We start from the raw sequence: 12025 nt of genomic DNA on the forward strand, positions 1-12025 counted from the left end.
GGCAGCAAAGTAACACGGAGCAAAAGGGACATAAAAAGCAGATTAGCAATGGCGAAAAATGGTATTCCTGATCAAGAGAAGCTTACTGGTATCAAACATAGTCTTTAATTTGGGGAAGAAGTTTCTGAGAATGTACGTTTGGAGCAGCATTGTACGGTAGTGAAACATGGACTGCGGGAAAACCGGAAAAGAAGAGAATCGAAGCATTTGAGATTTAGTGTTGTAGAAGAATGTTGAAAACGTGGAGGACTTATAAGATAAGGAATGAGAAGGTTCTCTAGAAAATAGGCGAGGAAAGGAATAAATCTAAACACTGACAAGAAGTAAAGGTCGGCATGTAGCAATTACCTGGAAACGTCTTGTTCGCTAAAACCTTTATTTATGACACGTTTTGAGTCATCCTCATCAGGTATCTGTGGTAAAATTTACACAGAAGACAAATTAGAAAAGCTAAAATATAATGATTAGGAGGCCAAAGTAACATCAGGAAAGGAAGTACATAGTAGGTGCAAGTTCTTACGATATGCTTACAAAAGCTCATGTACGTGAGCTATAAAAGAAAAACATACAGTCTAATATGCAATTGCCGTTAGCTGATATTTGCAAAAGATGTTATTTGGACATTTCACATACCAGACTCGAGAACCGTATTATGTTAACTTGGCGCCAGATGGCGTTGATATTAAAGATCGAGACAAACCTTTTATAATACATAAATCAACGTTAATATTCCTACCGCATTACATATGTTTTTCCCTTTCTTTTAAGCAATAAGCGTCCTGTCGTCAATGAACAATAAAACAGAACACGTTATGAGTAAATAGGATATATACAAAGATCGTACAGCACATTAGACAAATCGGTACATCGAGAGAGAAAGCAACACAAAGGTTGTCATTATAAAGCAAGACATTACATTTTTGTTTAACTGCAGTTTTCCAAACGAAGCGAGCAATCTTCAACCTATAAGGCCACAAACAGGTCATTTCAAAAACAAAACCTATCACAAAATAGAAACTTTTCAAACTGTGTCAGGGTGAACTAGATCTGGATAGGAACAGCAGGGAGTAGTGGGAAGGGGGGGGGGGGGGGGAGGGGCATCAAGGACAGGTTAGGGGGCAGATGGAACAGATGTTGAGTTACTTGGAGTGGGGAAGAGGAACAGGGGGATGTGTGTAGGTAAATAGACAGAAGATTGCGAGGGTGGAGAAATCGAGGAAATGAACAGAAATATGAAGGGATGGAGGAGAACAGAGAAGGAAGGGGCGGGGGGGGGGGGGAGGAAATGCTGCTCCAGTGGAACCTTTTCACTAACTTTATATAATAAGCAGAATGATATTAAAATTACATTACAACGGAAATGATCATGATTTTTTTCCAGTACGTTATTATCGTTCAAAGTATACCTTTATGCTGAAATCTCTTGAATATAATTACAAGTAATAACGATGGTTCAAACCCGCGTTCAGCCATCCTGAATTAGATTTTCCATGATTTTCTTAAATCGCTTCAGGCACATGCTAGGATGGTTCCTTTGAAAGGACACAGCTGACTTCCTTCCCATCCTTCCCTAATCCGATGGGACCAATGACCGCGCTGTTCCGTCCCCTTCCCCCAAATCAACCAACCAACAAGTAAGAACAAAGTCGTTAAAGCATATTACTGCGTGGGGAAATGGTGAGGGGGGGGGGGATGTGGAAGCAGGAGGAAGACATGGAGGAAATATTGCTCTAATGGTACATTTTCACTAGCGTTATGTAACAAATGTAATATTATTGAAATTACAACAGAATTGACCTTTTCTTTCTTTTCAGTACATTATTATCTTTCAATATAGGCCATTATGCTGAAACCTCCTGGATAAGCTTACAAGTATAGGAAAGTCATCACAGCATATATCTGGGTGGGGACGGGGTGTAGAATGGGAAGAGGAAAAGAGGAGAAAGAGGGAATGAAAAATGCAATATGCAGAACATAACATTATTCAAATACAGTATGCCACAATGTGACATTACTCAATACATATTATTTAAAGAGGAATTGTTGTCTGCATAACCCACATAGAACAGGAAGGCCGTGTACACTTAATTTTCAATTAAAATGTAAAATGAATTTCAAAGCTAAAACCTACTGAGGCCAAAGATGGGACACTTCTAGAGTATAGGACATCACAAATAACAAATTTTCCAAACGTGTTGGGGGGTGGGGAGAGAGAGGTCAGAGTATGGATAGATGTAGGAGGGTGAGTTTCCGTTTTAGCCTGCAGAATGTATTATATTATCTCTTTCAGTAATGGCAGAAAGCATAGCACTCACGTCCTGTAACACTGTACGTGGTAGTAGTTGTTCAATCTCAGATTGAATCATTAATGCTTATTTAACCATAAGGGATTTAATTCTATAACTATCACGCACTTCACTTTTCGCTCTCGCCATCTCAGACCTACATATTATTCTGAAAAAGTTCTTGGAGATACTCTAACACTTTATCGTAGGATAATTTGGAATCACAATGTATGAAATGCACCTCTTGTTAAAACGATCTTTCACAAAAGCATGCATAACTTTCCCTAGCGTTAAAAAGAAGACAGGGAACGGCGATAGGACATCTCTTAAGAGATCAGGAAGTAACTTCTATGGTACTTGAGGGACTGCAGAGGATAAAAACTGTAGAGGAAGACACAGATTGGAATACATCCAGCAAATAATTAGGGACTTAGATTGCAAAGCGCTGCTCTCATATTTGAAGTGGTTGCCACAGGAGAGGAATTCATGGAGGACTGCATCAAAGCAGTCAAAGACTGATGACAAAAGAATCCTTATTGCTAAGGGATAACATCTGAAGTTGTGGAGAATTTTTTGGGAGCTTGTTCTTAAGTTAGGTACATTGAGGAAAGTGAGGATCTTAGTAGGAAAGAAAAAGGTTAGTAGGGCACTTTGCCCGTGAAAGGGAAAGGTTCCGAGTTCGAGTCTCAGTCCAGCACACAGTTTTAATCTGTCAGGAAGTTCCGTATCAGTGCACCCTCCTCTGTGGAGTGAAAATTCATTCTTAACTGTTTATATCCTTTATGTACAATCTTGTTTTACTGAAAAAGAATGAATACAGTGAAAAATAAATAGATCAAATTATATTAAAAGCCTGATCATTGTCTACAGTGCAATTTCAATCAACTGACAGTTGGCAGGCGTGACGGACGATCGCAATCCAAGCTCTCTAGCATAAACATCAGCAGTTGCAGAACGCTATGCATTTGGGATACATTTCAGTGTTTCCCACAACTTCTGGATAGTATCAGTTTAACAGTGTTCTTACCGATATCGTGTGTTTTCGAGTTTTCATTCGTTTCGCGTTTCCTGTGATGTAAAACTTACATTCAAGTTTTCGGAGGTTTGACAGCGCCATGACCAGCCCTGGGTTAACACAGATGTTAGCCATATTAACAAAAAGCTGAGGAGATTGCATTTCACTGAAACAAGTTCTCATTTCTGTGCCTTTAGCATTGTTCCAATTGGGAGATTAGGATACACAAGTCATGGCCTGCACCTGACTAGATGGGGGAAGGAAACAGTAGCTGAGCATCTTGCAGAAAGTGTAAGCAGAGTCAAAGCACCCAAGACAAAATTGCTTTTCTTACCGGAGTCAAAGAGATACATTTTTTATGTTAGAGTCATGTCACAGACAGATAGTGTTGAAAGAAATCAGAGCACAACAAAACCATTATGTATGTAACAGATTGCAGAAAAACAAAATTAATTTGTATCAGCAGAACGTTAGTGGGTGGAAAACAAGATAGATGAGCTTCTCATGTGACTAGAAGATATGGAAAATTCTGAAGCTAGAGGTGTTCTGTGCCTCTCTCAATACAAAGTAACGCACAGGGATGGAGGAGTTTATTATCAGAAATTATAAACTGGCATCATTTTCGTGTAGAGTTGACTTGGAAAGAGAGGGAATTGCAGCATATGTTAAAGTTGGACATAAAGTAAAAAATATTGAAACAAATAGTTTTTGTTTTGATCAGAACCTAGAAGTATATGCTTGTAAGTTGTTATTAGAACACTTCTGATAATTGTAAGAATCAACTGACACCCTTTACCAAAATTTCAACTATTTATTAGAAATGTAGACACATTATTGAGCTACCTGTGAGACAAGAAGTAACAGTTAATAGTTTGTGGAGATTTCAATTTAGATTTCTGAAAGTATACAGACAGAAAAAAAATGAACTAGAATCATTATTTTGCTGCTTTGATCTAATTTTAGTAGCCAGTTTTCCAATTCGTGTGCAGGAAGATACTAACATTCCCAGTGATAAAATTTTTATAGACAATGCTTGGCTCAAAAATTAGTGTATATCCAGTTTTTATGGTCTATCTAAACATGATTCAAATTTAATGGAAATAAGCAATTAGGCACCTTACAGCCCACAGCACGTTTGTACAAAGCAGTGAGACTTATAAATGAGAACAGGATACAATGTTTTAAGAGTAAGATAAAAGGCGATATGGGATGGTTTATGCATGAAAAAGACGGTAATGTCAAATTAATTTATTCCATATTAAAGTTGTATGAATATTGGGTAGTTACTTTCCTAAAAAGGCATCTAGAGGTTCTTGAATGAGAATCTCATCTAAGAGGAAGAGGGAAATTTATATAATGGCAAAGTAAGTCAAAATGCAACATAACTTGCATGCTACAAAAAATACTACGGTATTTTAAGGAAAGTCATTAAAATTTCCAGATGTACACATGTCCTGAGAGAAATAAAAATAACATTAAAACTGCATGAGATAATGTGAAACACGAATCAGCCAATTGCTTTCTAAGTGTAGCAAGAAAACTAAGATTAAATGATTCATCTGAATAAGCAACAGAATATATGAGAAATGTTGTTCCATGAAACTTTAAGCAACTAGAAGTAGCACAAACCTTCTACACTACAATTAATGGAATTAGAAAAATCACAAAAAACAAAAGCCTTTCTTTGTAGTGTTGTTGAAACACCAAACAGAATTCTAAAAAGTTGTTCCAACATAGTAAGTAATGTCCTTAGCGATAAATGTAATGCATCACTGGCACAGGGAATTTTTCCAGGCATGTTAAATTAAGCAAATTTAAATCTTTTGCTAATAAAGGTGAAACGACAGACTTAAACAATTATCACCCAAATTCATTAATGACATCTTTTTCCAAAATATTTGAGAAACTAATATATCACTAGTAGTCCCACCATTATGTAGAAATAATTTTCTTAGAATATAACAGTCTGGATACCAGGATGGTTGCTTGACTGAGGATGCTATTTACACATTTACTTATAAAATGTACAGTACAAGCTCTGAACAGTAAAATATCGCCAATTGATATTTCTTGTGATCTTCCCAATGCATTTGATTGTGATGTGTTAATGTCACTCTCTTAGAAAAACTCAAGTTTTGTGCAGTTGATGACTTTGTGCACAGCTGGTTTAAATCATACTTAACAAACAGAAGGCAAAAAGTTGTGGTGAATAATTCAAACAATTTGAAAGATCAGAAAATTTTAGTGATTGGGGAGAAATCATAAAGGAAATTCCACTGGGTTCAAATCTGGGTTATCTGTCTATTCGTCAGAAATTTGGAAATGTTTCCATTTAATATTTAACAAGCAAAATTTTTACAGATGATACTAATGTTATAGTAAATCCCATTAGAGAGAAAGCAAAAGAAGAGATAGTAAGTCATATTTTCCAAAGAATTTAAAAATGATTATCAAGAAAACGCTTTCTTTTAAAAAAGCACTTTATTCAGAACTAATCAACATAATCATACCAAGAATTGATGCAGCCCATGAACAGGAGTCAGTAAGTACATTGAAATGTTCCAAGTTTTTTGGTGTAAATATTGATTAAAATTGAATTGGAAGAACTTCTCAAACATGTTTAGCTACTTTTGCTCTTCATATAATTGCTAATCTTGGAAACAAGCGAATTAACCTCTTGACATAGTTTTCCAGTGGCAACGATTAGTTGAGGATGACATGGTGGTCGGTCGGTGCCTTCAGGCCTTCAGAAGAATGTTTGGAAAGAGTTTAGTTTTATAGTTTATATTGAGTATCAATTTGGAATTGGCGAAATATCAGTAAAAGTTTTGCTTTGGATGTAGATGATTGAGAATCATCAGGAAGAGCTTGATCGCTGTGAAATATATGGCATTTTGACTACTCGCTGGATCCACGTGTATCGAAAATCAAGAGATAGTCAGGTATCTTTTCGATTATTAGTCTATAACTTGTGTCAAATAAGTAAATTACTGGAGCTCTATGTGAAGGAAATTGGGAAATGAGGTGACTATCACTTTATTATAATACAGAAATATCCATGACAGTATCTATTTATACAGCCTGCTACAAAATTAGAAAACAGTGTTTACAAATACTATAATATTGTGAAATTTATTTAAATCTGAGGAATCGAGTGCACCTGATCTCATCCTACACATGCACCACTACTCCAGTCTGATGCAGTGAGAATATATTTTCAGAGCATATACATGCAATGCTACAGTGAATTACAAATTTCAATTACATATTCAGACGAAAATAGATCAGTAATAACTATATGTGTATCTTCTTATTTTCTGCTTTAGAAAGTAACAATAAACTGACCCATTTTATTTGCCTCACACTAAAGCATTTCACAGCTAAAATGATGCCTGTTTTCCTGTAACTGCTTCTTGATTATAGGAAGTAGAAGAGAACCACTGAAATTGGAAGCCATGTTTAGTGCGAGTTTCCTATAGAGGATTACTATGGCTCCCCCTTCCTCCATAAACAATTACCCAACTTACCCATAAATAAAATTCTAAAGTGTCTTTCGTTGCCACTTCTTTGTCACTAAAAACAAATGCCAAGCTCCAAAATGCGATGAAAGCGCTCTGTCAGCAGTAGACGTGTTTTGCTAACACATGAGGCAGGATCATCGTTGGCCTAACAAAAAGACTGCACACGACTGGATCTTCCTACACTGGGTTTGTAGAGCTTAATAATATTTCAACTAGCATGCGCCATAGATATTACGACGAAGATTCACAGGACCCGTAGCATTAAAAAGTAATGTCTTTTCTTGATGAAACCGATCTTCTTTACAGTAACCAGAAGTGTTTCAGAAAACGTTTCATAGAGGAAACACATACACAAGTTATTGGAAACCAGGTGAATTCCTATCGAAAACCATTTAATTCAGTAATTTTACAAAGGAAGCAATGTGTATACAACTTGTCTACCCAGCCATCTTAAGGAAATGAGCATTTTTATCATCCATGTTGAGGTATCTTCACACACAAACACTGCCTGAGGTATGCGCGATGTAAGATAGTAGACAGCTGCTATTAGTACTGCATGTTATGGAATTGGAAGATAATTTTACACATTTCATGCAGACAACGCTGACATTAGGTGTAGTGGCTGATGGGAGTGACGGTAATAGCAGTTCCCATTTACAGGAGCTCTCATCAGTCACTGCACTGAGTACCAACTTAGTTTGTGCAAGTAGTATACAAACAAAGATTTTATACATACTGCACAGCTAGGTGCACCACTGTAAATAGAGGAATAAGTGTTTTCAGAAGGTAATGCATTCAGGTGGATGAACTTGTACCTATAAAGTTGTCAGTTCGCTGTATGTAGTGCCTGTCCTTACTGATGTACTGCTTTTTTTAAAAAAATGTTTCTGGTAATGAGTAAAGGGAATAAATTTAAATGGGGGAATTTACAATTTACTGATGAGAAGAGCAAAAAATTCGGCGTAACAGGTGGTTGTCGGTCCTTCGTTCATAAAGTAGTACATGATCACCAGAAGACAAATAAGAATTTCAATGCCAATATTGGCCTTGTAGAAAAATGTCTCTTAGAAATAATATCTGACTTGGTAATGAAAATTTAAAGTGAAGGTAGATTCTATCACTGATCATGCGATGTGTAGTTAAAGCAGTGACAATGATGACTGATCAATAGGCTCACTGTATTAAAACGACCGGTTTGATTCACGCACTCCAACGATTTTTGCTGTAAAAACATTTAAAAAATAGTTTTGGAGAAGGAAACGTTTAAAATATTAAGTAATTACCACGTGCATTCATTAAGTTTATAATTATCATATAACAGACAACAGAGAATGACACCACATTCAGTCTAACATGCACTTCGGGGTAGTTCCAAGAAAAGGAAGGCAGAAAAATAGATGTTTGTGGAACTCAAGTGTATAGACGAACTGCATCTCATCTGTCAGAATCGTTTTTTACCCAAGTGTCAACATCCTATGCTTCCTGTGAAAAGATAATGCGCTCATTTTATGTTATGAAATATTAATTAATATTTAAATTATATTTATTATTTATATTACTTTACAATATAGCGTCTTTTGACAGTTGTAAAGTTCGTGATTAACATGGAGCTAGAATAAGAACATAAAGAGCAAATACTAAATGCTTAAACATACAGTTACGACCTATCCCAACATTTTAGTAAGCATATTCTGTGGCTTGAAGTTAAGATATACGGCTGATACACCTGCGATTATGAAGTATTACTACTAAATATATGATATAGATGCTAAATTGTGTTGTCAACCTTAGATAAAGACTGAGCAGCGTAGAGCAACAAAATTATGTTTTGTGCTTTGGGCCGGTGTGGAGATGGATATCCGAAAAATCAGTGAGACAGCTTTTCATGGATGTTCGTATTCAGGGTTCGGGGTTACAGGTATAAGATAAAGCAAGGTCACAATAAGATCAATAGATGTACTGAGCATGCATACATGCCAGAACCTCTCATTCGATGACGGTGAGCCCTACGCCACTATGGTTCTCAGTGCCTCAAATATGTTATTATCATTGCATATGCAGATGATGTAATAGTTTTGAAACAAAGTGAAGATGAGCTACAAAAATCAGTGTACAAACTACATCAATTATATCAATAAAGTAAGCTAAAATCAGAGCTCATCGTGGGAAATGTCCCACCCACTCAAAAAACAATAAATAGTACCTCACATATGTGGGTCATCAGCTTTAATTTCTGAGGATGCGGTATAAACTATAATATCGACAAAAATATAGAAAATAAGATTTACTAATACGAACCAACCTGCAGAGATAAACAAAACTCTCCAAAACAAAATCATACTTTGTGAATAGTCATTTATACATTTTGTTCCAAGTTCTCTGTGATACTTCATAATTTCCAGTCCCATGATGGCAAATAGTCGCTGTTGTAGGGGAGTTAAGGTCGCTGGCCATGTCGATATTACTCCAGAGAAGGAGGTAATGCATGAAAGCCTGGTTTCACACTAGTATTTCTGTAATCTGTGATGTCACAACAAGAATACTTTGTCAGTCTCCTGAAGGCAGAATGTCTATTTTAGAAATAATGACGGGCCTTGGAGGTACTCACGTAAGAATTCGGTCAACTGTGTAGGACACATAGCTACGATGTGCAGTAGTTACCCCTTAGGATATGCAAGACCTGAGGACTGGACATTCTGCAGGATTCGCTTCTCAACGTAGAGTTTTGAGTGTAGAAGTTGATGTACTCAGGTAATGGATACCAAGAAATGAGTTATTCATTAATATATAGTAAGCTTTAGGATAACAATAAGGTACAAGTGCAATATATAAAAAGAAGTTAGTGATGATTCAGCAACCACTGACTACATATGTAGTAAGAAATTATTATCACTCTATGGAAGCAATATGATACTATTTTGAAAATTTATTGCTGAATTATTTATATTACAAGTAGAGTAAGCCTTTATAGCAACCAAATGCCTTGTTTGAGAATGTGGATGGCATAACAATTATGCAATGAAAGCAGTACAAAAAGCTGTGTTGTCAGAAACGTTTCCAACTGATCGTTTTGCTTTGTTTATTTTATTTTTCATTATGAATATATGACACATTTTTATACATCGGACACTGTTTCAGCATGGCGTAGGCGATGAAATTCCTGTCCATGGATTCTTTATGAGTGCTGTGGTGTTCGGTTGGTGGTTCAGTGCATCTTCCATGAAGTGTCAAGCTTTGTTCTCCAGTCTAAAACACACGAAGAACAGGATAATATTTCAATATGTAAAGAGAATTCATTTGTTGCAGCTTGAGTGTATACTTTTACTCAGCTTCTCAGCGCTTAACACTAGTCTATTTGTGAATGTTCATCATGCTTCGTAGAGGGGCAGTGACTGGTACACGTAGGTATGGAATGAATTCCAGAAAGAAAAAAATTACTTTAATGTACAAGAACTAAGAAAAGTATTATGAATATGATACTTTGAGACTGTAAAAGTATGCAGGTAATAAAAATGAATTATACAAACCAAATATTTTGTGGAAATTGGTCGTTAAAAGAGAGGAAATCAGTGACTCATTCTAAATTATTTTTTCTTGTAGTGGTCACTGATTTAAATAATGCTAAGTTCATTATGCGTATTAATTTTTTATCAATATCATCCTACAAATTACAAATTAAACCTTTGGAGAACGTCACTCTGCTCATGTTACAATCTGTGAATGTTCTTTTTTACTATATGAATTAAAGATATGATCCAAGCAGCATTATTTCAATGCAAGAAAAAAGCAACAAGTATGAATATAAGCAATACAAAAACTTAGTTTCAAACCTTTTAACGTTTGTTTTTCCTTCCCGTATATGTGCATGCATACATAAACATTGTGGTAAGTGCCTCGTGAGACAAATGAGGAGAAGCCCAAAGGTAAAGAAACTTATTAAAATGTTTAAATGATAATTATTATTTATACTTCTCATAATGTTTACGATCCAGTAGACTAATGTTACCCTGTCACTTCCTAGTAACCAAATGTAGCAGCTCATAATTGTTTCTTATTTTCCGTTTCTTCCATCTCTGGTGGTCTCACATATTTCCTGTTATAACACCACCTTATCATATTTGCAATTCCTAACGGCCTCGAAACATGCACTTGCTCTAATCTATATCTGCCTGCCGTCTTTATCTGCCACATTGATGCTCCTTCCAGTGGCATATTAATCTTTCTTGGATGTCCCAGCACTGCACGAATGTGGAAACAGTATTTCAGCAGTAAGTGTGCAAACGTGAAAGCACATCAAGAATTAAACGTTTTGAATATGGGGCGATAATTGCATGGGTGATACCATATCAGAGATTAGAGAAGAATTAATGTTTCTGAGCGTTGATGTCCAGTATCATAGTGTTTCTACACATGTAAAGCACGTCACAGGATGCCCACAAATGTTTGCTGAACAGATGTCACATTTTCTCCACAACAATCCACTGTGGGGCATCAGGAAACGATTTCCAGCAAGATTGCATGGAGACAAATGCATTGCACAGACCTCAGCAGCTGATGTCACGATGTCTTCTGATGGCATCTGGCCATTTAGCGTAAGTAATAACAAAAGGGGAGTTTGAGCATGGGCTGCATTATGGCCAGATTACCGATGACATCCTCAGTGACATCAGCCTATAACATCATGAAATGTTGCCAGATTTCTCCCTCATTCCTCTCAAGACACAGTGGACCTAGGCCAATTGTTCTAGATGTAAAAGGGCACATTTGATATTGGTGCAAGGCGTACTATTGGTGACAACCTTAAACGTAACAGAAGTCAAGCTACACGAACTGTGTTTACATTTACTTGAATGTTATATTACCATAGACCAATGACCAAGTGGTAGTTTATTTGGCTTTCACAGTATAGCATCCATGCCCCTATTTTATAGTTGATAAAAGCATTTCTCATTGTTTTTTAAAATATGTGATATTGTGAGATTCAAATGTGTTGTCAGAGAAACAGTATGGTTTTGCTAGTGCAGAGATGGTGTAATAGTGTCTTCACAAGTCACAGAAAATAGACTGAAAACATTGATATCATTTAATTATAAGAACAATTATTATTACCATTGGTTTCTTATTGCATTCTTTCTTCTTGTTTGAGTAGCCACGATAGTAGCAAGAGCACTTTAATCTCCCAGCTATGATAAAGTCTGGTATTA

The 12025-nt window shown here is 36.2% G+C and overlaps 1 protein-coding gene across 1 annotated transcript in view; it reads left to right on the top strand.

Annotated features, from left to right (window-relative positions):
* The window catches only part of LOC124594239, a 94345-nt gene extending 84147 nt beyond the window's left edge, over nucleotides 1–10198 (top strand). Inside the window, exon 4 of the mRNA XM_047132637.1 lies at nucleotides 9960–10198. Coding sequence (XP_046988593.1) covers nucleotides 9960–9976 — 17 coding nt within the window. The 3' untranslated portion in view covers nucleotides 9977–10198. The remainder of the gene's footprint in view (nucleotides 1–9959) is intronic.
* The last annotated feature ends 1827 nt before the right edge of the window (nucleotides 10199–12025 follow it).

Source organism: Schistocerca americana, chromosome 1 (assembly GCF_021461395.2).
Source record: "Schistocerca americana isolate TAMUIC-IGC-003095 chromosome 1, iqSchAmer2.1, whole genome shotgun sequence".
NCBI lineage: Eukaryota > Metazoa > Arthropoda > Insecta > Orthoptera > Acrididae > Schistocerca > Schistocerca americana.